The sequence below is a fragment of the Hibiscus syriacus genome, unplaced genomic scaffold (assembly GCF_006381635.1).
Source record: "Hibiscus syriacus cultivar Baekdansim isolate YM2019G1 unplaced genomic scaffold, ASM638163v2 tig00110279_pilon, whole genome shotgun sequence".
In the NCBI taxonomy this organism is placed as follows: Eukaryota; Viridiplantae; Streptophyta; class Magnoliopsida; order Malvales; family Malvaceae; genus Hibiscus; species Hibiscus syriacus.
Window position 1 is genome coordinate 595,616 of NW_024062659.1, and position 27,234 is coordinate 622,849.

Sequence of the window (27,234 nt, forward strand, 5' to 3'; positions counted from 1 at the left end):
TCACTTTCTTGACATCTATGGTACTCGAACTCGAATCTTCAAAGAATAACAATAATTTTTTTATTATCGAGATCACTTGTTTCATGATTAAATCATAGTTTTTCAACCATATTAATATTAAATTAACCTTCCTAAGAAAAAAATGTCCCTTTACAAGCATCCCACCAGCAAAATCAAATAAGAGTTGTAGTAATGTTGATAACATAAGTGATAGGTGACGCAGATCTCCAAAATCACCACAAACCGACACCAAATTAATGTCTACGAAACCAACAAGGCACAACAAAACGTGTCCAAAATAAATGTAAAAAGGCTCCTCATAAACAGTGTCTGTATTTTGTCACATTAGAGCAATAATTTCATGTCGATTAACTAATTGACATATCCCACCTTCCCTCGTATATATTACTGCGGCCATCGGTGTTCGAATTCGTGTCCTCTAGAACAACAACGATTCCTTTAACTACTGAGATAAATTGGTTCGTGCTATTTTTTATTTTTTAAAATTTAAACAATTTGAATTCAAACATGTTTGAATATTATTTTAAAGGATATGGGATAGATTTGTATATATGAAAAAGTATAAAAAAATTCATCAAGTAATTCAGAAAAATAAATACAAATAAATATAATTATCGATAGAGAAAGATAAATAGAATTGTTCGAGGTTCAGATTATCAAAAATTTGTTAGGTCTATTCGAATCTAGACGTCATAATGATGTAAGTGTGAAGATTAGAAGAACTAATCTAACAAATTGCTCCGTAACGATTCTGAATGTACTGATAAACCGTTGCAAAAAGGAATCTAACTATACGAAACTATCGACATTTTCTTATCAGGAGGTGCGTTGTGATGAATGCAACACAAAACACTAAACTATCGTAACGATAGATAACATCATGCAATACAAACAATCATACTATACAAACAGAAATAAACTCTTCAAAAATATTTAGTACTTTTTTTAGTAGACAAAAATATGTATTATTTAAATTATATATATTAAAAATTAAATTTATAATACCATTTAAATTATAGTCTGAATATGGAGAGAAATATATTAAGCTTTCACGTATATAAAGAGAAACTAAATTTAATAAAACTAAACTTGCATATAAATATTAAATTAATAAATAAAATAAGTATTTAAAAAAATAATATTGGCATGTCAAAAACAGGCTTAAGTTAATCATTTATAAATATGAACGGATTCAAAAAGACAATATTAAGTCTATATCAAAACGTGCTTAAACAAATATAAAATATGTTAATCTCATATATAAATTTGATACGATACACAAACATCTCTAAAAATAAATATCATTAATATTAATATTATAATAATAGAACATGAAAATACATAAAAACAAAATTATAATAAACTAGATGAGGGTTACCCCTCTCGATTTTTAAGGTTTTGTCTTAATTAATTAATTCGAACCGATCAGGGTTGTACACATAATTTTGAAATTAACGGGTTTAGAAATATTTTAAGGGTAGGCACACATATGTTAACAATAGAAAACTTTTAAATGGGGTTGGTACAAATAAAATTTCAGGGTGAGCACCGTCAGTGAAATAGATAACTAATTAAATAAACTAAGATTTAAGGGTGGACACCATCAGTAAAATAAGTATCTAATCGAAGAAATTTTAAATTTCAGAGTGGGCACGTGTCCACCCTCACCAGACTGTGGATCCACCACTGAGGTTTAGTGAGTGAATCTTCCAACGGAGATTTTCTTATGTATACAAAAATTTGAACTCAGCTTATTTAAATAACATCAAACTGCTTATCGCTTAAACCAATGTCGGTATTTTGTAATGACTTTTTAATATGCCTAACAAAGCACTATTGTTCGATTTCCTTTGGACTGAGACCACACCATGCATCCTTAACCTAATCTTTTGTTCAAAAGTTCCAACGAGGGGGAAATTTGTTAGGTCAAATCATAGATGTTCGCTGGGACGGAGCTCCTTAGGCCCCAAGGCCCAAGGGCCCTCGGTCCCGGTTAAAATTTAATTTTTTATATAATTTTAGTTTAATAGTATATTGGTTTATCTAAAAATAAATATATAAATTTAAAAATATAAAAAAATTATTAAATATTTAATCAAGTAGAGGTCGAATTAAATAATGATAAGTTTGTGTTCTAAAATTTTTGGTCTAATTACAATTTAAGTCATTGTAAGTTTAAATATTAGACAAATTAGAAGTTGTCTTTTGAGTTTTGAGTTTTTTTAATTTATGATGAATACAAGGTAATATGTGTACAAAGCCATTCAACTATTTGACAATGAATGCACATATCCCTACATACGTGCTTGAACTCAGGATCTCAAAAATAACAACAATCTCTTAATCACTAAAGTCGATTAATTCATGCCGAATTTTGAATTTAAATACCTAATAAGTCTTTATATATTTTTTAAATAATCTAATATTCCGGCCCCTACTAATATTTAATTTTAACTACGTCTTTAAATATTTGTAATAATTCGGGTCCAAAACAATGCGTGCGGGGCACTAAATCGTATTCTCAAGCAAATGCTTCAAAAAATAATTAAAGTTTAAATAATCATTAAAGTAGGTTCCAGCAAAACAATAGGGTAAATATACATTTTTTACATTTAAATTTATTTTTAAATTCTAAACTATTTAATTTATTGATCAATTAATTTGAGTTAGATATTATAGAAATCAAATTAAGAGGATTCTTTTTAATTTAATTTACTTTTTGAATGCCTCGACTGAAAAAAAGAAGGAAAATTGTTGATCGAAAAGATAGACAAAACCATTCCCGCATGGATTTTTTTGGTGGGTTTTTTTCGCTTATTTTTCTCATACAAATATTTTTTGTCGTTGGTTGTTAGAGTATTGGCGTGTCAGTTCACGATGTTGACATGTTAGTTCATCTGTCACATTTGAGTTATCAATTTAATCAATCTGTCATGTAATCCACAATGTTAATTTGTCACCCTTGACTGTCACGTTAGCATTATGAATTATCATGTTAGTACTGTGAATTGTCACATCACCACTGTAACGGTCAAAGAACAAAAAAAGTTGGTTAAATGATCGTATTGGGTTTATTTTCTGAGTTGAATGGCCACACTAAGAAAAACAAATAATACAAAGGGCCACGTTGAATTTTTTTCAAAAGTACAGGAACTTGTGATGTTCTTTTGCCATATTGTTTTAACCAAGTCATTTCGTCTATTTAATCATCATCTTAAGCTTTGATTAATATTTGATGTGTTAGGAAAAAGAAATACCATGTACACACATGTTTAAGATTTGATTATGTTGTTTTACATAAGTTCTACGTTAAATTCACCTTGACATTTAATACTCAAACAAATTGCTACACTAGAAAAGGACTTATTTGAAATGATGTTGATAGATTAAAGACTCAATTAAAATATTTTAAAACTTTAGGGATTGATTGAAAACTTTTCCATGCTTTAAAAGAAAAACGTGGATGACAATCGGAAGACAACATCTTTATTTTTCTGTGGTACATTGTTTTTAGACCACCTTTTTCTCTTCATGGAAAAATAATAGTACACGTATTTTGCCATATTGAATCAGATTTTATATCCGGACATCTAATGCTCGAATTCGAATCCTCGAAGAATAACAGTGATTCATTTATTATGGAGGTCACTTGGTTCGTACACGATCACTGAAAATTATAAATTACATTAACGGAATCCAACAAAATGGTATAATTAAAAAAAATGTCATCAATTTTTAAATTTAATTTGTAAAATTAAGAAAAATATTCTTATTGAACTAGAAAATGAAATTAAGAAAAATATTCTTAATAAATAAAATCATGTTATATGATTAAAATAAATTTACTTAAAAATTATTTTTTAAAAGAAATAATTTTTAGGTATAATAAGAAAACACTCTATACTTTGAATAAAGAAATTTAACTTTATACTTTTATGATAATATTATTAAAAGAAACAATCACTATTTTTAATTTTTTAATAATATAAAATGTTTACATAATAATATCTATTTAAAAATCTTTTTTAGTGACGGATAAAATATACACATCATTTAAACGAAACCTATAAAAGAATAACATTTCATTTAAAACTAATATCAGTTAATGAATTCTTTTAAATTATACACCGTTACAAGCTATAAATATAGACTATAAAGTAAATATAAATAATGTAATATAATTAACTTTACACTATTATTATTAGGCAAAAAGATATTAAAGATTCTTGTACTTTTATAAAAAAAAATTAATGTGATAATGATATTATTTTTCTCTTAATGTGACCTTTGATCAATATTTTTTATCGTTGACCGTTACTATGTTGATGTGGCAGTTAACGATGTTAACATAGCAATCCACTGTGTTGACATAACAATTCAGGATTGTAGATTAACGCGGCGTATGACATGAGAAATTGGCTAAATTGATAACTTAAACATGACAGATGGACTGTCACGTCAATACTATGGACTGTTACATCAGCATTGTGAACTGGCATGTTATTACTGTAACGATCAATGACGAAAATCGTTGATCAAATGACCATGTTAAGTTTATTTTCTTAGTTGAAGGATCACATTCAGAGAAAAAAATAATACGATTACTATATTAATTTTTTTAAAAGTATGAGACATTTGATGACTTTCTACCTTATTATTATTATCTGAGATGCAGAAAAAGAAAAGGGCAAATTAGGCAATCCACCTTATCCAAGGCCATTATTGTAATTCTGCCCTCCTGGACTCCCTTTATAAGAAATCCAGACGAACGTTAGATTCTTACAAGTAGAGGAGAACAACAAGCATACATTCTTCATCTTCCCCATCAATACCTCTCTCATTAAAACCCTACTCTGCAGACTATAGAGAGAGAAAGAATCATTCTCTCTCTAAAAGGTCTGAATTTATAAATAGAGAGAAATATTCTTTAGTAATGGGCGGCGGGAAGAGATTCGCCGTGCTTCTGTGCGCGGAGGATTCCGACTACGTCAAAAAGAGGTACGGCGGTTACTACGGCGTTTTCGTCGACATGCTGGCGGAGGAAGGCGAGACTTGGGACGTCTTCAGGGTGGCCAGCGGCGAGTTCCCCGACTACGAACAGATCGGCCGCTTCGACGGCTTCGTCATAACCGGGAGCTGCAATGATGCGCACGGCAATGGCGACTGGATCTGCAAGTTGATCTCTCTACTGAAAAAATTGGATTCACTGAACAAAAAAGTTCTTGGGATCTGCTTTGGTCACCAGGTAATTTGATCAATAATTCCCTCCAAATTAGGTAATTAACATTTATTATTTTGAAAATAATACAAAAAATGGCATTAAAGTTGGGATGATTAATATCCTATATTATCTGGACTCTGTAATCGATTGGTTCAGATAACCATATTAACCACAATAGGAAAATTCATCAATAAATTAATTAATAATTTTAAAAACAATTACAAATAAATATAATTGTCATATTCTTTTAATATGTATTCCCGAGTTCTCAGAAATAACAACAATTCATTTATCACGAATTCTTTTGTTCAACATTGAAACACTTATATTTGTTTTTTTTTCTTTTTTAAATGTCATTATTAATAATGTACGGTTTATAGAATGAAGGATTATAATATTTTAATATTATTCAACATATTATTGAATTTTTTATTTTATTCGATTTGATTTTTTTGGACTGAAATATAAAAAATTTATTTGATTTTTTTCTATTTTTTTCTATTATTTATTATTACTTTTAGGTTTGAATATATATTTGCTATTTGATTTAAGTGTCTTTTTCTAGATTTATACTCAAAATAATTTTTGTTCAAATTAGTACTTGAACTTTAATTTCATATGCTATTTTTTCATATTTTTATTACGATATTCTTTTTAATAATGTGAAAACTTAAGATTATGTTACATGTTAACAGTGATGTCTTAATCCTTTTTTTTAATTTTTAAAAAATATTAAAATTAAAAATAATAAAACATTTTAAAAATAATTAAAGGACTAATCTTACTAAATTTTCTTTAATTGACTGCCCTATATTTACTCATTTGTTTACTTTTATTGAAGGACTAATCTTACTAAATTTTCTTATGTTTTCTAAGATGGTTAGTTAAGTGAAAATTTAAAGTTTTATATTTTTTTAGGATTGTTGGATGAGAAAAATCAAAGGCTTCAATTAACAGTATGAAATGAAAAGATATTTACTAGAAAAAAATAAAGAGTTTTCGATCGGCCTTTGATTTCTCTTATCCAACGATCCTAAAATGGTGTAAAACTAAGGATGTAAGCGGATCTTAACCTATATATAAGAATGGGCATGGGTTGAGTTTTCGATCAACCCGACCTGATCCGAAAATTATACATTATCCACCCAAATCAAACTTGACCCGAAAATTATATACCCTCCATTCAACCCGAACTCGACCTGACCTAAAATAATATATTATAAAAGTATTACTTTTATTTAATAAAAATAAAGATTTAATTGAAAAGAATAATATATAAAGGGTTATTATTACAATTATATCTAAATATATAAGGTAAAATTATAATTTTTCGAGTCGAGTCGGATATTTTTTTACACTAAATCCGACCTGAATATAATCTCTAAAAAACTCGATATGACCCGAACCTGAAACTTTTTTAAAAAAAATCTTACTCGATGAGATCGAATTGAGTCGAAATCCATTGGGTTGAAGTCACGTGCCCGTCCCTACCCTTATATATATGAGATAATGCCGACAACTCTGATGCTTGTTGGCAGTCTCTTCATGCAGTTTGCCTTACTATATTTTTTTAATATGAATTGCTGGTAAGCTGTCCTAGTTGGTGGCTTCAGGTGTGGGGTTTTCTGTATTTTATTTCACCATGGAATTGGATTTTCTTCCCATCAATCGCACACTTGTACGTTTCTATATAATTTTGTTGTTTAATTGATTATTAGATTCTTTGTCGCGCACTGGGAGGAAAGACAGGACGAGCCATCTCAGGCTGGGACATTGGCCTCAGAACGATTCATTTATCACCATCTGCATCCAAGCTCTTCTCGTCTCTCGAAATCCCGACCACTCTCTCCATTATCGAGTGCCACCGCGACGAGGTTCATGAACTACCGCCGAGAGCGGAGGTGATTGCATGGTCCGAGAGAACCGGGGTCGAGATGTTTAGGTACGGGGAACACATGATGGGCATCCAAGGTCACCCTGAGTACGTCGAAGACATCCTTATTCACCTCATCGACCGTCTCCGACAACGGAACTTCATCGCGGTAAGTCGGGCATCCGGTCGAGATTCCGAGCTTGTTGTATAGATGTTGTTGATGATGGAAGTTGTATGTACCGAATGCAGGACTCGGATGCCGATGAGTTGAAGGCAAAGCTGGGGAAAGTGGAACCTGATAAAGAGGCATGGAAAAAACTCTGCACCGGCTTCCTCAAGGGTAGATTATGATTGGAAAATTATATTTTCAATTGTGGATATGAACTCTTTTTAGAGAAGCAAATTGAAAGTTAATTATATTTAAGAAGCTGAATTAAAAAAAATCGTTTTATATTTTAGAAATGTTGAATTATTTATGTTCAATTCAAATGTCTTTCCCATACAGTTCCCACCAGCTCTCTCTTGAATTTCTTACCCTCCCTTTCGGCTACAACAATGGCGCCAAAGCTGTATATGTCGGATTCCTTAATGGCTTTGTATGTGTCGAGACACTCGGAGGCTATATAAAGTTCATCCCCCGCGCCTCTGTTACCGGATAGCTTTGCCCGATGCTGATGCATTGGATACATACACTATGCCAACCGTGCTTGGGGTGAAATCAGTTAAAGTGAAACTGATGTTACCATCACCAGTTGATGCAGCCTCTGAACGATTAAGTAAACCAATAAGATGGATGATATGAAGAGAAACACCGTTTTTTCGAGACAAATTCTCGGCATTTTGAGCCTTCATCATTTTCAGAGTGCCTTTAACGCATACAATACAAAGCCATAACGGAATCCTACATATGGCTTCATCATTTTCAGGGTTGTCTGTCTCGAGGCTGAGCAGCCGACTAGAGCGCTTTCCCTGTTCATTTGGAATGTGCCGATATATGGCTTTCAATACACCCGGCTTGTCCTGTTTGCAGAGCCAAGCTCGAGCGTAAGTTGTTCGATCCTTGTCTTGATAAACCTTAAGCCCTTCATTTATAAGAAGAAAAAAAATGCATCTATGGGTCTCCTCTTTTTTGCAGCAAGAAATTCTGATATAGAATAGTTCAAAGTATAAGGGCTTATTTGAATACAACAAGAGTATAAGGACTTGTTTAACAAAGTAGATTAGTTCAAGGGCTCTTTTAGTAGTTAAGAAACTAAAAAACAAAGATAATTTACAGAGAGATTTTGAAGCTCATAAGCTAAGGCCATTCCAAAGCCTGGATTTCACCGGTCCTAAGTTCTAACTCCCAACCATGATCATTTGGATCTTATCCACCTATGGTGGCTGTGACGATTCCAATAGGGTTGTAATTTCGGACTTTATCGGATGCTACGATATAATTACTAGTCAGATATCCAAAGCGGTGACTTCTCCGGAGTCGATACTCAAAACCGATAGGTAAGAAGTTGAAATATAAGCTAGAATCTCTTCCCTTCTTTGTCGCTCTACCGTTCAGTGAGAAGTATCATGTTGAACTGCAAAATACACAGAACGAAGGGAACTTTCAATACAGAATATTTACAGAAATGGCGAAGAAATCTAACAAAAATGGTACCATTACATGTTACATAACCGCAATATTTATTTTTAGGAGAGAAATGGGAAAGAAAAGATCACTGATTATTCTTAACCGCTCAAATCGATACCAACGTTCCGAATAACAATCATCCTAAAAGCATGTGAATCAAGTTCCCCTATGGAGATGGATCATCCAATTAATGCAGATAATGTTGTTTACGTCGTCATGCACGCACAAAAACAATGCATTTATATACCGAGTGTATAATGTAAGTTATGCAACCATATCCGCATGCTACAATATCTATTATTTAGCTACAGTTCGAAGCCACTTATTGAGGTCCAAAGCAACATTATGGAAACTTCAATAATCTCTTTTATCCTTCACGAAAAGAGAACAGCAAGCATGACTGGACCAGGAAGGAGGTAGCAAAGTCAGATATTTACTCGATCAACATGACCTGAATACAGAAATTAGTTCACGAAACATGACACATGATCAATTTTGCACACTATACTTGATGCCACATGCCTCGACGAAGATTACATGAACAAGGTATTAGAGCGTTTAGGAAAATTATCACGCTCAAACCATAATTAATGTGATTACTAGATACGTTTCTTACATATCTTTGCGGTGAGGAAGTGCTTACCCTGTGTTATTTGAACGAAAAATAAACATGCTCAGATACTATGTACAACAGACTATTGATGAAGCCTTAGGCGATTGAAGAACACCAAGAAGTGATATTCAGGGGCCCAATATACAAATCCAACTACGGGACCTCCTTTGATGTACTGTTTACATTAGCAAGTCAGAATATCAGACAATCGGTAATCATTTGACAAGAAAAGTGATCGAATCAAACATGTGAACAGAACAAGAGACAAACCTTTCCATCAAGAATAACAAGCTCGCCATCAACCCATCGAGGATTTTGAAAGCCTGGCTCAGCAAGCCGCCCCTGTCCTTTATATCGAGCAACCTGCGTTGAAAATAAGACCATGGAACCATCTCAATCATTGAAGCAGGCATCAAAGAGAAAACTTCAAAGGGTATCACAAATTCAAACTCTACAAGTTATTAGTGTACACTAAAAAATGTACCACTCCAAATTCTTCAGGAATTATCCCATTATGTGGGAGCTGATATCTTTTACCGACTCTGGCTCGAAATGCCACCTGCAGATATTCCAAGGTTTTAGGAGACATACCAAATAAAAATAGATGCACCGCAAAGATATTCATATACACAAACAAGAAACATACACGGGAAGGTCGGGAAGTACAACTACTTTAAAGACGATAATGACTTAGCTGCATGCACATCCACGCATAATTCGGCAATGCAAAACTAAATGACCTACTTTGATAACTCCAGAGTGCTTCTGATCATAAGAGAGTTAAATTAAATAATGATAATGAAATCACCTGGCCTGCTGGTACATAAGGATCTCCAGTTAATTTTACCGCCTCCACATATTCATAAAATTCAAGATCTGAAGGCTCCTTAGTCCCACTATTCCCTTGCCACTGACCAAATTTGCGCTTAAGATGAATGACTTCTGAAGTGTAAAGCCCATGTGTACCGATATATAATCCTGATCAAACAAGCATGTTGTAAATACAATAATTCTATGATACATGTGAATAATCATGATGATAAAACATACAAAGCAGAGAATTGCATAATGTATCCTACACACACACACACAGAGAGAGAGAGAGAGAGAGAGAGAATAAATGATCATTTCATAAAAGCATCAGTGAAAATCAACAAATGGTGTTACAAATTACCATTTAGGGGATCCGGTGATGCTGCAGTCTCAATACGATGGAAAGTTGTAGATCCAGATAGTGGTTGACGATTTTGAGCTTGATTGAGAGTAACATTTATCAATTCACCAACATCTTTGAGCACCTGCATGGTTGAAATTAGTTGGCATCCAATGGAAGAAACTTAAACGGGAAATGGTATGTAGAACATGATTTCATCAGATATTTATCTAATATATTGGACTTACCTTCAAAGGTATCTTCTCCCTGCCGATAAATTTAGCAAGATCAAACATTATTTCATCTGCACTGCGTTGACCTGGAACCTTTGCTTTTCTATCCGTCACACCCTTTGTCTTGAGGCTGGTTTCTTGTTGGTTTATGTCCTTCTCTATAGAAAATGAAAACATTAGGCGCCCCTTTTTCACTAGTTTAGCGGGCACTCGAAGTGATTCTATTGCAGGAACACTGCTGGAAAGTTTTTGTACAAGACCACCAACAACAACTTTAACTGCAATTTCACCTCGCCTGTCACTATCAATAACTCCACTATCGGCATCCATCTCAATTTGATCTCTGTCCTGGTCACCATCACTCTTAATATCATCATCCACTTCTATGCTTTCTACCTCGGTATCTTTTTCTTCATCTTCTTCGTCTATTATCTGCTCAATCACCTTGGATATAAAATCTGGGTCTACTTTCCCAGGTGCAGTGACTTTCACAACCTTGACCTTTGCACCGGGAATCATATCTCGTAATACATTTTGGAAACTAGTTAGTCCCTCACCCTCATCAGATTCATCATCTTCATTATCATCTTCTTCATCAACACCATCTTCAGTTCTGACAACAAAAAGATCAGTTTTGTCTTCGGTGGAGTCTGATGGAGCCAAGCGGCTGGGGACTTCAGAAGTTTTTGGAGGCATCGTTGAAGAATCTTGGAAAACTCTTCTCCTTTTCAAGTACACGGCCTGAAAAACACCAAATAAGATCACATTCATGAAACACTAAACGTTACTGCAAATTTAAAATCACAAATGCTGAGGAAGGTGCCTGGAACACAAAAGGGTATTATTAAATGCATTTCCAAGAACAGAATCATTTTTAAGCTTGCTACAAGTAACAATCATGTTAATGGCTCACTGAACTAATGCCTCTCGGAACTAGGCCTGCATCATAATCTAATAAGCATTGGTCAATTCAATTGATGACAAACTTTCATCTGGCTAGATATTTAATCGATTCAATAAAGGATCACCATGACAAAATGCCAGATGAATTATAATCATTAGACCCATGCGCATACCTATAGAGCACCTAGGTTTTCTGTCAACTTATCAGATAAATTTGCTGTCAAGTAAAATATTTTCAATTCAAACATCAGAAACAATGCAGACATGGGAAAAGATTAACAGAAACAAAAGATACCTGTTGTTTGTATTCACCTTTCTTATTAATAGTAAGAAAGATCTCAAACAAAGGTATACCAGATGAGGCGGTAGCGAGCTGCCTGAAAGAAAAGAGATTCAGACAAACAGTCTGAAACAATCAGTCATAATCGCAAACCGATAACTACAAGCAAGAAGTATAATGAAACTAGAGCCACAGCAAAAAAATGTAAACAAGAAATGCTCCACAAATGAGCTGAACTGTAATAGTATAGCACAAGCGCAGACCAGCATACCAATGATCAATTATACATCCAAAACAAGGGAGTGATTACCTAGGACTAAAACTCCTGGCAACATATCTACCATGTTCGGCGGTTATTCGTATAATTAGACCGTAAGGATCTTTGGCATCGTTTGGAAGACCAGCCCACCATCCAACCTGGAATCCAGAACCATAAAAACTAAACAATTTATACTTATCCACTAAAAAAAGTGCCTACTTTTTTCTTTCATTCTAAAGAAACACAAAAAAGGGGTTGGTTAACATACTAATCCAGCACCAGCATTATCTCTTAAAAATGCAGCATCCATGAAACGTTCTTCCATTACTGCTCTCTGAAGTCGCAAGAAAACAGGTCAGAAAGAAAAACGGGGAAAACCCATCTTTTTTCTTTTAAAAAAGGGTTAATAAAAATGAAAAGAAATCGAATTTGTACATTTAAATGTGATATGACTCTGCCAACAGTATCATTCTTAGATGCAGCTGCAATTGCAACCTTTAACCTAGCAGCATCCTCATAATCTTCTCTACGCACAGCTTCATTCAATTGCGTCTGTTCAAAGAGAAAACGCCATCAAAACTTTAAATTGAAGTCACCCCAATAAACAAAAAGGCATAAATTCGTGAAATACCTTTAAAAGAGAAACAAGACGTTCCTGTTCATCGACTTGTTCGAAATGCATTTTCCACCGATCCCAATCCCAATCTCGATCGTCCTCTTCTCGTTTCCCCTCAACGGCGTCGTTCAGCGCAGCTCCATCGGCGGTGGGTTGTTTCCAGAAAGGGTTCATGTAGGAATAGAATCGCTTGACGGCATTCTGGAAAACGTCTTGAATAGCGGAGTCCCATCGCCAGTTAACGGAATTGCCATCGGAATCGCCGTTAGAGCAGCGGCAAAGGGTCGAATGGAGGAACCTCCTGGAGGTAGAAGGAGGGTAAAAGAAGGGTGTTTTGAAGGAAGGGAAATGGTGGGTCGAGAAAGTTAGACTGGGAGGCGTTGGAGATCGAATTGAAGCCATTGAAAGGAGAGAAGGACACTGTAAGTTAACAATGGCCGCCTGTTTTCGTGTTGGTTTTCTCTGCTACGAAATCAAAAAGATAAATTTTTGTGGGTAATTGTTGGAATGGGTGGTGGGCAATTTGGACTCGGATAAAGCATGTTTTTTGTTTTGCTGCTTCCAGACTTCAGTTGCTTTGGAATAAATATTTTATAATTAATACTTGACACTTGACTACATCCATATCCATTAAAACACATATATTTAACTTGGTAAATTATGTATTTAATATTTAAATTCTTATTTTCAATCTATTTTAATATTTAAATTTTTAATTTTTAAAAAATTATATATAACATTTCGTTTTTATTTCATTTTAATCTCGTCGTTAAAAATTTATCGGATGAGCTCGTTGGTCGTCGTGTCTATAGTCACCAGCTGTCGTATTCGTTGGCCCATGAAACCTAAACTTATCTGCCTGCACCTTTTCGATCCCCTGAACATGATTCCGACCTTCACTTCACCGAAAAACGCTCAATTTTCTCAAATCGATGATAGACTCTTCGATTTCTTCATCCTATAATCTCTGTTATTAACCGTCAAATGGGCTTGAAACTGGGCTATGTTGGTCGACTCATCACTCTCTTGTGGTCCACCATTCGGATTGATCGTCTGTCCACCAGAACTATGCCCCTGTCAGTCCGTCCGTTAATTTTTTAACAACGAGAAACTAAAATGAAACAAAAACTAAAAGTTAGGTATGATTTTGAAAAAAATTAAAAATTTAGGTATTAAAACAAACCAAAATTAATAGTTTCAAGTACTAAATTCATAATTTACCCTATTTAATATTTTATTTGGGTCTAATTCTACTCGGTCCTTATATTCTTTGAAACTTTAAATATAGTCCTTATACTATAATTCAAAATTTTGATCTCTACACTTTTGATTTAATAATTAAATTAAATTAGTAGTTTAATAAATAAACTTGGTTCAAAAGATCCCACGAAATTTTTAAAAAATTAAAGATTAATAAAATTGAAAAAAGAAGGTAGTTTGAAAGTTGATATTGTTTTATTTATATGTTTTTCATGTAATTTCAAGTTAATTTAATGTACATTTTTAAAATATTAAATAATTTAATTTAACTAAAGCTATTTTAATGGCGTTATGAAATATATTGTCACTAATATCGAAGGGGGAATCTATACGCTTAAAAGATATTTTTTTACATGATGCCAATACCTAAAGAAGCTTTGTGACTGACTGTTTATCACCTTCGCATACACGATGACCGGTATCGAAATGTCGATCGGACAGAATACGATACTCGAATCCGCTTGTTGATGGGATCAGAAATGAAAGGCTTCATGCTTTCCAGCACCAAGAAGTCGTTTATGCCTCTGAAACATTTGTGATTGGCTGCTCATCTATTTCGAACATGTGATCTCCTCCGTCGACCATTGGAACCGGATTTGACAGTCGGATCTGCTTGTTGATGGGATAGAGTGGAAACGTTATTTTTCGAGTACGGGTGGAACATGTACTCTAAATGTCGTCATGTATTAAGATGCCACTAGACTCTTGAGAATCTTCAACAACACAATCAGAGTAATCTTCATCCGAGTTCTCGGACGATATAGTTGCAATGGTTTCCCCTCCATGGGTGGAGGATACCTCAAGATCCATCAAGTTCTCCGATGAATGCAGAGAATTACTCGAGATGTTAAAAGCTGAATCTTCGACAAGTAATGGCGAATGTTGGTTCCATGATGTTCTTAATACACTTACATCGTTGCTAGGATACCGTCTGAATAAGCGGGGTTCAGTTGCCGATCCAGTGGCTTGGTCACCATCTAGATCTATGGGAGAATCAGCAGCAATTTCTTCACTCCTCTCCTCTATTTCCTGTTTCAAGCAGAAATAAAGAAGTGCAACTATTTCAAGCCAAAATTGTCCATAAACAGAAAAGGTTGTACTACTTTTCCAAGTTAAGACTAATACGGGCCGACCAGAATTCAACTTCGCTCGCACACAACCGCTCTCTTTTGCTCACAAAGAAGTGTTGGCAAAATCGAATAATGTAAAACTGCCAGAGTAGAAGAAAAGACTCGGGAAACCTACTCTATTCCAGTGAAGGTGGTGGCCTCATAATAAGCAGCAAAAGGAGCTGCAGGACTTGATAGAACTTGATGAATCCATAAATATGAGAATAAACATAATCTATGACTCGTTTAAGTCGGTCACAAACCAAGGGTTAATCTATATGGTAAGCCCCTAAAAGTCAATTATGTAGCCGGAAAGATGAAAACACAAGAATGACCGACAACTTGATTGATATGGATTAGCGTGAGCATTCTCAATCTCATTGGCAACATTCTTTTTCATTTGATAGAGCAGAGAGAGAACTCACACGTTATCTATTTTCATTAGCAAATTGATCTTATATCATGCTCTAAGCTTATCGGTAATAAAGAAACAAAAGATTACCTCTATAGGTGACATGGCATTTCTTTGACCGTGTGTATTAAATCCCCTACAATTTCCCACCTCGTAACAATCAGAAATCTCCCCCGAGTCTTTCCGGCCTTGTAGACTTGTTGTAGGGGATGCAGCATAGAGTGCAAAATCGTTAACATCAGAATGATCATAACATGTTTCAGCTGAATTGCCAATCTGATCGATAGCTTGTACTCCTGGTTCTTGCTCACTGTGGAAGGGTAAAAGGGAGGAAGAGTATTTATAGATGCTATCAGCTGACAGTGGACAATGGGATTGCTCCTCCAGGATTTTGTAGATTAACTTCTTGATACGACCACGTTTCAAAGAAGCCTCAGCAGGAGGAAACCAATTCGCATTAAGCTGAAAAGGTCAAAGATAATATTAGAAAAGCTGAATATGAAATCCTGTACATTTTTCGAATTAAAAAAAAAACATTTTTTTGGGGGGGGGGGTGGGGAGGGGGAGGATTGGAGTTTTCTAAGATAGAAAGGCAATGTACAAGGATAACGACAGTACTAAGTTATTTGCAATAGAAAGACTAGATTGGCAGCAAGCAGAGACAATCAAGCAGTAATAACGAGTAAAACGGCAAAGTCATAAACAATGATATACCTTTTGCAGAGAGAATAACATTATGCAAGTTTCAAATATTGAAGAAAACGATGGCAGTACTTACAAAGTTGGAGGATTCTGTTATCTTAGAAGGGGAGAAGCTGGTTGGTGCTTGAAGAAGAAAGAGTTCCACGTAATGCAGTAAGAAGAGGCCACAGTCAAATGAATTTTCCTGTTGTGGCAGCTGAATCATAGAGGGGGGAATATAAATACATACATACATGCAGTCAATTAGTTTTGCAACACGAGCTTGGAACTTTCTAATAAAAGCAGGTGACACGACATGCTAACAAACATTACAGCAGAAACAAGCCTATGGATAAGTACAGTTATTTCTATGATTTTACTCATGCTCGATTTCCCAAATAAAACGAAGTTCTTACAGAGACTTTAAAATTCACCCCAAAACAACTTTCAGTTGATGAATCAGCAAGTTTAAACACACGGCATTTTTTTGGAATGGAGGAACCTGATCAAAAGGATAAAAGGTGAAGCAATACCTCTAGTTGGACAAATTGTAAATTTAAATTTTTTGAAGGAACATCATCTGCGGCCCATTTATGCCTTTGTTTCCACTCTTCAGATAAGTAACTGTCATTTCACAAATGAAACAAGGAAATAATAATCAATACCAAATATTTTAAAGCGGAGTATGATTATTTCAAACAGGGCAGACAGTTTCTGTGATACACACCTCCTTAAAATAACATAAGGCCAGATCATTTGTTCAACAATTTCCAAGTTACTTCTTTCTATTATTTCCACAGGTCGTGCTAATTGAGTAGAATAAAACAGTGAAATATATAAACATTGGATCATTTTTTGTTTTTCTGTCCTAAGTGCTAACAGAACAAAAGCATCGTAACTACTTATCAAAACAATCATGAAGAAATTACCTCTGGAAAAGGTTCTTAAGGCCCCTATGGCTTCCTCTAATTGAATCCATGTGCAAGATGCAAGGAACTTTACGCAAATTTTCAGTTACATCATCTGTAAGACAGCTGAAAAAGGTTAAAGTGGAGACAATCCTAGCTGCTATGATATGCTGAGACACTGCATTACAATCTTACCTTTGAGTTTAGCCACTTCACCAGGATGACAGATGACAATCAAACTCCAATGAAGGCTGTCACAGAGATGTGTTAATAACTCATACTAGAGAGCTAGTAAAAGATTTTTCTCTCACGCCATGGTCAAAAACAGAGTTTATTACCTGTAGTTTACAGGAATGAAAATATAATCCTTTTCAAAGATATCCACCTTCCTCGTCCATTTATGAACACGTTGATATGCTGACCTGGCTTGACAATCATCAGATAAACCTTTATCCAGATCAGCAAGCTTGCAAAAGAAAAAACTATTGAAAAAGTGGAACTTATGTTGCTCCTCGGGTGGAATTTTGTTCTTCAAATATCTGTTAAATGGATCGGAACAAAAAATCAGTCCTTTCAAGTCAGGAAGTGGAACAAATGCAGAAAATAACACAACAGCTTGGGATCATAAACTAGAAATAGGGAAGTTTTCTCATTAACTCCCACAAAGCACTTAGACATCTATCATGATTATGATTTTAATTTAGAGACTTAGCTATGGATCTCGAGATGATCATTTGAGTTGTCGATTGTATAAGCCCAGATCGCAGTATGAAATTATATTAATCATTACATTTTTTGGGGGGGGGGGGGTTGCCAGGGTTAGAACTTTGAACCCTAGCCAAGGTGCCAGCATACAACAACCTTTACCATTACAACTGTGGCTTTGTGGGCATTGTTAGAAAAAAGTGTTGAACTTTTTTAAATAAAAGAGAAAAAAGTTGGTACTCCATAAATGCAGAATAACTACTTAGGCTGAATCAAGAAGACATGGTGATAAACACAAGAAATGCTTCCAAAGCCAAAACTATACTGCACATATATCTTATCTATCTGCACATATATCTTATCTATGAATCCTCAAGGTTGAAGACAAGCACATTAAGGATATAAAATAGGTTAACATTCAGAACATGAAGACAAAAACCAAGAACACAGAGTATACATTTCATGCTTACAAAATATAGAAGTCAATGATAGTATCATTGATAAATGTCTCTGGAGAAAGAAGTTCAACATCTCTCTTGCTAATTGAAATAGCATCAGGATCACCTTTCGGATAGATAACTTCTTCAAAATGTTCATGAAGCCTGCAGAACAAATTGAAGAAAACCAAATAGAATGCAAAATATAGAGCTTGTACCTCAAAAAGGATGATATAGAGCATCATTAATCATCGAATAATCCATTAAAATGCATTCAGAAACCAATTAGCATCAGTGGTTCTGTTTCTAATGGTAACCAAAAAAACATAAAAGTTTTAACTTACTCAGATGGCTTTGGAGAAAACCTGTCATTCTGCCTCATGAAGGCATTCTCTTCATTTTTTCTGTAACATGACAGGTTAAATCTATGAAATTAAACCATGCACAGATACAAACAAAACAGAATTCCATTCACATAAACAGCAAGTTAAACTAGAAGAGAGGGACTAAAACATAGTGAAAGCCAGAGAATACTTATCAGAGCTACAATCCAAGCTATACAATAAGACTAACACCAAAACAGTCAAACTAAATGATATACTAAAACACCATTTCTCTGGACGGGTAAAGAGAAAATAACACCTATGTGGCTAGACAAAATCAAATGCATATATATTCTAATCCAAGAAACCAACCATCACTCTAAATCTACATTGAAAGAAACAGTAACAACTTGATAAGAAATCAAGTCAGTTGAAAACTTACTCAGAAAGAGCTTTCCATAAATCCCTGTATCTCACACTCAATGATTTGATTGCTTCCTGCCTTTCAGACCAACAAGGATCATAAACTGAAAACTTCAACGACTCAATGACTGCAGCAATAAAAAATCCAGTTCAAAATGTATCGATGGGAAAAAAATAACCCGTAAATGATATCAAAGCTGCATCTAAAACAACTCCTATTAGAAAAAGATGGTTGTTAACAATTTCTTAAAAATGGCTCATCAAAAGGAAATAGTGCAGACGAGGTTATGATGTAAGGCTAGTACCACAGCTAAGATGGGTGATATTTTCCAAACGTGGTCAGATTGGACATTAATTTTAACTGGAGTTCATATAATTTCCCTCGGAACATGAAATATCATGCTATACCAAAAAAAGTTTAATACACATTATTTGTGAAAATTAGCTAACCTGAAATTTCTTTTGCATTTCCAGCTCTCTTAGAACTCTTTGATTGTAGAACAAAATTCATAATGGCTGTTTCAACCTGTGTCCAGCAGCATAGTAAGCTCAAGATTATCTTCTCAGAGTATCTTGGCAAAACTTTGAAGAAAAAGATAAGAGTGAACAGCTGTTGAAACTCGCCTCTTGATACCATTCTGCATCAATACTGATGATATCACCAACAGCCCAAACAAAACTAATCTTCTCCTCGGTCCCATTTACACTAAAGCCCTCAAATTTGAGGAAGGTTTTTGAAAAAGTCAATTGACCCTCTGTGCAATACATGCCTCTATACATTATGAAATCAGGGGAAATAGTAATTTCCACATCTTCCTTTTCCTGCAAGTTATAAATAATTAAAAAAGTCAAGATGAAATGCAACTTACTAGCAAGAAAATATTAACAAAATGTGGAATAACACATTTGAAAACAATTGATTCTGCCATTCTGGTTTCACAACGTGAAACAAAAAATGGTTATGGAGACAATATGGAAATAAATCAACAAATTATTCTTTATAAACAGATGTAAACTAATAAAATCTTAACCCACACCATAGCAAGCAGAAAATAAATCATATTAATGAAGAATTTAACTCCATATGTCCACATATATATGAACTTCAGAGAGCAACCTGAAGCACTAGAGATTGAAACTTTAAATGCAGGAGAACACATATTAATCAATAGGTTATTAGTATTTAAATAACAAACCCTCTAAACCACCATCAAACCCTAAATTCCTTAGTCAATACTACAAAAGAGAGTACTATACTTACAATTTCGTGTACATCAGAATCATTAACTGGAAGTAGCTCCTCTGGAAAATCTGAGAAAAGCAGAATGTTATAAAAGTTTACAAGTCAATGCATGACGCTTGAAGAAAGAAGGTATCATAACTTATGAAGTAAAATATAAATTGACAAGGAAAAAACCTCCAAACTCTATATAAGAAGAGGCAGAAGCTGATGGAGAACTCAATTGAATCAAGCCATTATCATTTGAAAGCATACCAACTAGATCATTCTGCAGTCATTATAATTGAAAAGTGGGATGTTACCGATATACGGTTTCTTGCAAGCATTTATTCTGAGAAACCTCAAATATCATCACATAGAGAATAAGCTAGATTGGAAGTAAAATCTTTGATGCAGTCTGAAGCTAGTTATTCAAATGGTTTTTTATTTTGCTCAAGAGTCAAGATAATGAAGAAAAGGTTCCAATATACCTCATAGTTTGAAGAAAAAGACCGCAAAGAGTTACTCGAGATATTAATCTCTTCTCTCTTCACAGGACAGTTTGCAGGTGTGCATTGCGGACCTGCAACACTAGCATTAACATCTTCAACTCCATACCTACGGGTCTTTGGTGTAGTCATGGTCACTTCTTCTTCTACAAAGATACATGATGGACATTAGAAACTTCACATTGATAGTGAAGATGTACACATGATATCATATATCTTTACCATCAACGTCAATTGGTGCATCAATCTTTTCACTTTTTGAAGCCTTGCGACTTTGTAAAACTATAAGTAAACATGAAAGCATAGATGTTACATAAATATTATTGCATGAGTAATTCAATATAATAACTAAAAACTTTATTCTTTTCTCATGCACACATCTTTTAATCATCATATCTTACTCAAATATTAGAACTACCATTTTTATTCATGCTTCACCTATTCCTTAACAGCATCAATATGAGCAGGAAGTAATAAAGCTATCAAGTAGAAACTACAAGCTAAATCAATTACAGCAAATATGTCACTGTAACACACATGCACATTGCCACGTCATTCATCATTGAACAGCTATGGAATAACAGCATCAAAAGAAGGCCAAGCTTGCCTCTCCTTTGAAGGTACAAATTGTCCCCCCCAAACCTGAATTGCTTCTCCCAGACTCCAACCAGGGAAAAGGTGAAATAACAGGGAAAAAGCACCCAACACAAATGCAAGAAATGCGTCGATAGAAATGAAAGCTGCCATTGTTAATTACAAATTCAAAAAAAAAAAGGTATAACCACACAGAACTCAATCGCATGTCAAATAATTACAGGGAAACAATTTTTGAATTCAAGGAGGCAAAGATCAGCATTAGATCTCGTATAATAAACCATGGAAAGAAGTGTCAAGACAATAATTCTAAACCACAAAACAAACAAAAAAGGAATTCCAGAATTATGTTGTGCCGTACGTAGGAAACATAATACCAGGAAACCAACTCATGATCGAATATCAAACAAAAGTATTATGCAAAGTTATAACTCATGAAGAAAAGGAAATTAAAAAAAAAGCAATATCAACCCACATTGAGGTTTTGTAACTTCAGAATCTAGTTCAATTGGTTGATTCCTGCTGCTTTCAGTTTTCTTAGTCCTGTCGCAATCTGCAACCAGTGAACAAGAAGACAGAAAACAATTGAGCAGCCATATAATAATACAGAACAAAGCATGTATAGACTTATGCCTAAACCAACTCCATACCTTCGACTTCAAGATCAATGGGACCTTTACTAATTTCATTTGCCCCTGCAACTACAGAAGAAAGAAAATGTAATCAGGTAAAATATATACTTAATTATAAAAATACTACATAGATACAGAATTTAAGGACGTTTTAACAAATAAATTAGCAGGGCACCAAAGCAAATGGAACGAATCAATCCATGGTCGTATAAGAAGAAATGGATGCATTACGTTATGGTGTGGTTTGCTGTTTGTCCTTTTTAAGCCACCATCTTTTTCCACATGTATTTTCATCAAACAGAGTAATATTAAACAAAATTGAGGCAAAATAATAAGGATTCCCTTTCCTCTAAAACCTTAAGGGCCGTTAGACATGTATCAAGATCAAAATTCATATTATGACATTTTCTCGCACTTTCCCGGGCACCAAACTGAGTAACCACCGGGAGGGGTTCTGACAAGAGATGGAAAACGAGAGAGAGGGAGAAACTTACAGAATTGAAGAAACGTGTATTTGTGGATAGGATAAGAAGCCTTGTGGCATCCTTTAGGGTTCTTAAACCTTTCAAGAATCTCCGCGGATTCCCTCTCAACTCTCTCGTCCTCGTCGGCGAAATCAAACACGTCGAACCGCTTTCTCTTAGGACTCGCAGTCCAACTCATTCTCACCCGGCTCTTCGACTCACCAAATCATATAAATTCAAAATAATCGATTTTCTCCTGGGACCGACTGCTTTAGTGCGCCAAAGAATGGAATTGCTGTATATATAATATAAATTTATTCTATTTAAAGAATGTGGATTTAAATATATATATTATTCAATTCTGCTTTTTTTTCTCTTAATATCAAAAATAAGTATCTAAATTATATCAAAAATCTCGAATAGGTATCTAAACTTTTTTTTAACTCATCTAGGGGCCTAACGTTACAAACGTTACCATTTAAGTGTAACGTTACAAACGTTACCATTTAAGTGTAACGTTACAAATATTACCAATTTAGGTAACTTAGTCATAACGATCGTTATAAAACACTGTTAAATGACACGTGTTACAATATTAGAATTTTTAATTTTTTTATTTTTCTTAACGTTTGGATATGTCAAAAAATAGTTTATGCACATAATCGGTTTGTTAGTGGTTGATGATTTTTTCAAACTTCAGTTATCATTTAATTCGGTTCGAAATTAGTCGCTAACCGAATTAACCGAAATTATTAAAAATTTAATATGTTATATATATTATTTATATATTAGAGTGTTTAAACTTTGATTTTAATCGAATTAACCGACCGATTTAACTAAATTTGCCAAAAATATAAAATATTCAATATATTATTTTATATTATTTATAAATTTCGGTTAACCGATCAATTAACTGAACTTTGTTCGATTTGGTTAATTATTTTTTAAAATAAAATTAGTTAATGAAATTTTAGAAGTTCGGTTTGGTTCGTTAGCCGAACCAACCGATTGAACACCTCTAAGTAAGGAGACCATGAATATCCCTCGTAGTTAAAGCGAGTATTTCCATGGATGCTGAGCTGAATACCAACATGTCAAAAGAGTTCGATTGAGCAAGTTTGGCGAAAGCATCAACTATCATGTTTCCTTCAAGAGGCGTCCACTGAGCTGTCGTTGCCCAACTTTTTTGCTGCAGATCATGGACTGTTCGTACTAAGAGCGTGAGCTTATAGCACCGTCTTCTTCTTCAATTAGTCGAATAACAGTACGTTTGTCGGATTGGATTATTACTTCTTCAAAACCTTGCTCCCATGCTAGTGTTAAGCCAAGAACTATATGTATATATATATGTAGTGTCGACTAACATTGAGTTATGCACCTTATTTTAGCAACCCTCCTTTTGCACTTAGCAATATATATATATATATATATATATATAAACAACTTGTTTAATAAGATGCAATAAGAACATGCTTTAGTTTATCTCTGTTTCTAAATCTTGATTTTGCTTTTCCATCTTCTTGTTTTCTTCGAACTCACCATATAAGTAATTCAGAGATCCCCAGAGAGATAAAACGAGGGCTACGCCTTTCTCCACCTGGAACTTTTCATGGTAAAACAGAACCGCTAACGATTCCGTCACCGGAAGCAGTGCCGCGATTATTACGCCCGACAGCAACGACGAGGCCGAGAAAATCACTCCCACGGCTCCCATGAAGAACATCTGCCATAACATGGCGTTCAACACCAGCACCACGTAGTACGTCGCTTGTCCGAGCTCATACTCGCTTGCCTCCCTTGGAATTGCCTGCAATTAACCGCGAAATCGTTAGACGCTGACATGACAAGGTGTTCCTTTGAGTCGATTCGGTTGATGACCTTGAAGTCTCCGTGGAAGATCATCCCGATGCAACAGAAAACGGTAGCCGAAAACGACATAACCATCTGCATCTCCATGACCAAAGAGTATGTGACGGTCTGGTTCGCTTTCTTGTATGTCAACTCGATGGCGGGCAACACGAATCCGTAGAGCGCGGAAGCTCCAAGAGTCATGAAAAACCCCATGAAATACCGTAGCTTGGATTCATTTGCAGGGCGATCCGAACTCGTATGGAGTGCAAGAACGACTGCTCCGAGAGTCAACAAGAAGATCGAGTTGATCGTAAAAGGAGTAAACTTCGGCTTCACCAATAGGAACGCAAACGCGGCGGTGAAGGCCAATTGTGTCGAAATTATCAAAGCCGATGTCGATATAGGGAGCCGAGCAACACCATAAGCATACAAAAAGTCATCAATGCCAGTAAGAAGGCCTAGAACAACGCTGGCCACAAACAAAGGCGGTTTCATGAAGACAACCTTGGTCCCAGGACCGTCCTTTCGTCGACGATACAAGTACGATATCGTGAGGGGCAACGTCATGAACGGCCAACCGGCGGTCTCCAAACAGCTCGATATCCAAACGCCCTTACCGCCTTTCAAGAAATATAACCTCGATATAAGAGGGCCACCAACGTTTCCCAAGCCTAACATTGTGCAATTCAACACAAGCAACATTCTTTTCAGGCCCTTGCTCATCTTCTCCTCCATCATCAAACGAGTTTCTTATGTTCCACAACATGCAAAATCAACAGTTTCATCAGATTTCCAACAAATCATTCTACTTAAAACCGACATCGTATAATCCGAATCGAAAGGGCTAATAGTCAAGAACAACAGATCAAAACCATGGTTTAGTACCATGTTAAGCATTAAACACAAAATCCAACCGATGGGGGATAGCACCACATTAACAAAAACAAAAATCTACATATAATCACCATGAAAAGATGGTTTAAACTAGTAAATTAAGCAGTAGTGGAGACAAATATTCTCAACATATCCCTAGAAACCTATTTGGACAAGTAAACAAACAAACAAAAGCTTGGGGGGCGGGGAAGACAAATTCTGTACTAAGAGAAGCAGGCGTTACCTTGAAAGGGGGTCAATTATGGAGCTTAAACACCTAAAATTTTCCCTTTTATCAAGGAAATTAAAATGGTTGAACTTCAAACAGAAGATAAGAGACTGGATTGATTAAGAAACCCACCTAAACTTATGATCCTCTCGAAGCTAGGGGACATAGTTAAAAGCAGAATGGATGGTGGTGAAGCAATATTCGAATACCCACCAAGAATTTGCTGTTTTGGGTGAGCAGGAGAGGCAGTGATTTAGCAAAAAGGAAGAGGAAAATGGAGATTATGGGCTGAAAATGAATGGACCCATAATCATTTATCTACTTGAAATTTTAAAACGGGGAAGAAGTTAGAAGGTGGCACGTCAGTGGGGACTGATGAGTATCGAGCACAGTGACTGGCGATGAGCAAATGATTCCTTCCGTTAAAAAAGAAAGCTACTTTAGGTTAAAAAGAAACGGATAAACTTACCCAGTACATAGATATGATTGAACTGAATTCAATTGGTTTTAATAAATTATTATTAGATTTAAAAAGTTAAAGTTAAACTAATTATTATTTGTTAAAATTACAAAATAGTCATTCGACTATAGAGTGTTACTTTGTTGAGATAGTCACCGACTATTCATTATATTATAAACTCATCGTTTTCTCTTAAAAAAATTGTCGTTTTCCCTTAAAAACTTTGACAGAATTCTGAGTTGAACATTAACATGTTGATTGTGGTATGATAAAATATGATCTCAGAATCTCAAACGACTATTATATATCAGTCATCATGTTAACGTCCACCTTAGATATCTGTCAATTTTTTTACAGAAAAGAATGATTTTGTAACATAAGAAATTACCAGGTGACCATTTTACAACTTTTAATAGTAAATAAATTGAGTCACTTAATAAAATAACATTCTAAAGTCATAAGCGGAACCATGGGAACCTTGGCCCCCACCAATTATATCTTTAATTATTAAGTAATATAGAAAATATATTTTTTAAAAAAAGTAATAAAGAAAAATTTATCAACTCATCAATTAAAAAATGTATTTATAGAAAATAAAAAATAATTTTAACCCCGCTATAATAAATTCTAAGTTCCGCCCTTGTCTATAATCGAATGATCATTTTATAACTTTTAATAGTATGAAGACTTAATAAAGCAATACCCTATAGTCATGGTACCATTTATATATTTTACCTTTAATTTAAATAAAATAATATAAGGGGTTGGTAAATTTTGTGCCTTGTACCATATTAAATACTAAATTACTAATATTAAACTTCTATTGTTGTTTTAATAATACATATTTACACGATAGTTAATCATTTTTTAAAAGTGTTATTAACTGATGTTATTAGTATATAATAATAGATTTGTTATGAAATCAAAAAATTTAAAAGTTTAGGGACCATTTTAAAATGAATGTCATAATTTAAAGATAAAATTATAATATTTAAAAGTATAAAGGTTAATTTAAAATAAGAATTAGAGTTTAGAGATGAAATTATAATATTCGTAAAATTAAAGATTAATTTAAAATAAAAATTAAATTTTCAAATATTTAAAAGAATTAACTGTTTTTAAAAAAATATCTCTAAATATTTTTATTGACATTTAAATTTTTTAAAAATATAATAATTTTTCAATTAACTATTTAACAAAGAATGCATCAATAAATTATAACTAATTTACGATCTCAAAGTACACAAATATCAAATTATAAATTCATACTATAATTAATGTAGGATATCGATGTCCATAAATATCAAATCTAGATAATAAAAAAAAAGGTTGGATATATATCAAAG

The 27,234-nt window shown here is 34.2% G+C and overlaps 4 protein-coding genes across 7 annotated transcripts; 1 reads left to right on the forward strand and 3 right to left on the reverse strand.

Annotated features, from left to right (window-relative positions):
- Positions 1-1,777: 1,777 nt before the first annotated feature.
- LOC120115879 (purine permease 1-like) lies at positions 1,778-25,838 on the reverse strand. 2 transcript variants are annotated; one of them, XM_039136484.1, is made up of 7 exons: positions 25,792-25,838; positions 25,561-25,691; positions 24,354-25,075; positions 23,910-24,282; positions 22,337-22,347; positions 15,073-15,076; positions 1,778-1,791 (listed from the first exon to the last, which is right to left on the reverse strand). In XM_039136484.1, exons 2-4 carry the CDS (start codon positions 25,592-25,594, stop codon positions 23,950-23,952), a joined length of 1,089 nt encoding a protein of 362 aa, XP_038992415.1. In that variant the 5' UTR covers positions 25,595-25,691; positions 25,792-25,838; the 3' UTR covers positions 1,778-1,791; positions 15,073-15,076; positions 22,337-22,347; positions 23,910-23,949. The 2 variants fall into 2 exon arrangements, with proteins under 2 accessions (XP_038992415.1, XP_038992416.1); XM_039136485.1 differs by lacking the exons at positions 25,561-25,691; positions 25,792-25,838 and adding an exon at positions 25,444-25,553.
- LOC120115880 (gamma-glutamyl peptidase 5-like) lies at positions 4,818-7,545 on the forward strand. 2 transcript variants are annotated; one of them, XM_039136486.1, is made up of 4 exons: positions 4,863-4,893; positions 4,942-5,266; positions 6,961-7,284; positions 7,365-7,487. In XM_039136486.1, the coding sequence occupies exons 2-4, from the start codon at positions 4,955-4,957 to the stop codon at positions 7,464-7,466; spliced, it is 738 nt and encodes a 245-aa protein (XP_038992417.1). In that variant the 5' UTR covers positions 4,863-4,893; positions 4,942-4,954; the 3' UTR covers positions 7,467-7,487. The 2 variants fall into 2 exon arrangements, with proteins under 2 accessions (XP_038992418.1, XP_038992417.1); XM_039136487.1 differs by having other exon boundaries at positions 4,818-5,266; positions 7,365-7,545.
- On the reverse strand, positions 8,274-13,326 carry LOC120115878 (protein EXECUTER 1, chloroplastic-like). 2 transcript variants are annotated; one of them, XR_005515517.1, is made up of 12 exons: positions 12,815-13,326; positions 12,619-12,735; positions 12,452-12,517; positions 12,235-12,341; positions 11,940-12,021; positions 10,757-11,482; positions 10,530-10,653; positions 10,164-10,333; positions 9,840-9,914; positions 9,626-9,718; positions 9,386-9,530; positions 8,274-8,689 (listed from the first exon to the last, which is right to left on the reverse strand). XR_005515517.1 is itself a non-coding variant. In XM_039136483.1 (12 exons), the coding sequence occupies exons 1-11, from the start codon at positions 13,199-13,201 to the stop codon at positions 9,438-9,440; spliced, it is 2,040 nt and encodes a 679-aa protein (XP_038992414.1). In that variant the 5' UTR covers positions 13,202-13,326; the 3' UTR covers positions 8,274-8,690; positions 9,389-9,437. The 2 variants fall into 2 exon arrangements, 1 of the variants encoding a protein (XP_038992414.1); XM_039136483.1 differs by having other exon boundaries at positions 8,274-8,690; positions 9,389-9,530.
- Positions 14,351-22,731, reverse strand: LOC120115877 (probable ubiquitin-like-specific protease 2A). Its single transcript, XM_039136482.1, has 19 exons — positions 22,506-22,731; positions 22,030-22,080; positions 21,855-21,932; positions 21,008-21,067; positions 20,768-20,931; positions 20,475-20,565; positions 20,319-20,368; positions 19,682-19,879; positions 19,508-19,583; positions 19,077-19,185; positions 18,656-18,715; positions 18,345-18,476; positions 17,508-17,708; positions 17,365-17,420; positions 17,191-17,284; positions 16,795-16,885; positions 16,359-16,478; positions 15,671-16,042; positions 14,351-15,088 (listed from the first exon to the last, which is right to left on the reverse strand). Exons 1-19 carry the CDS (start codon positions 22,672-22,674, stop codon positions 14,729-14,731), a joined length of 2,532 nt encoding a protein of 843 aa, XP_038992413.1. The 5' UTR covers positions 22,675-22,731; the 3' UTR covers positions 14,351-14,728.
- Positions 25,839-27,234: the final 1,396 nt, after the last annotated feature.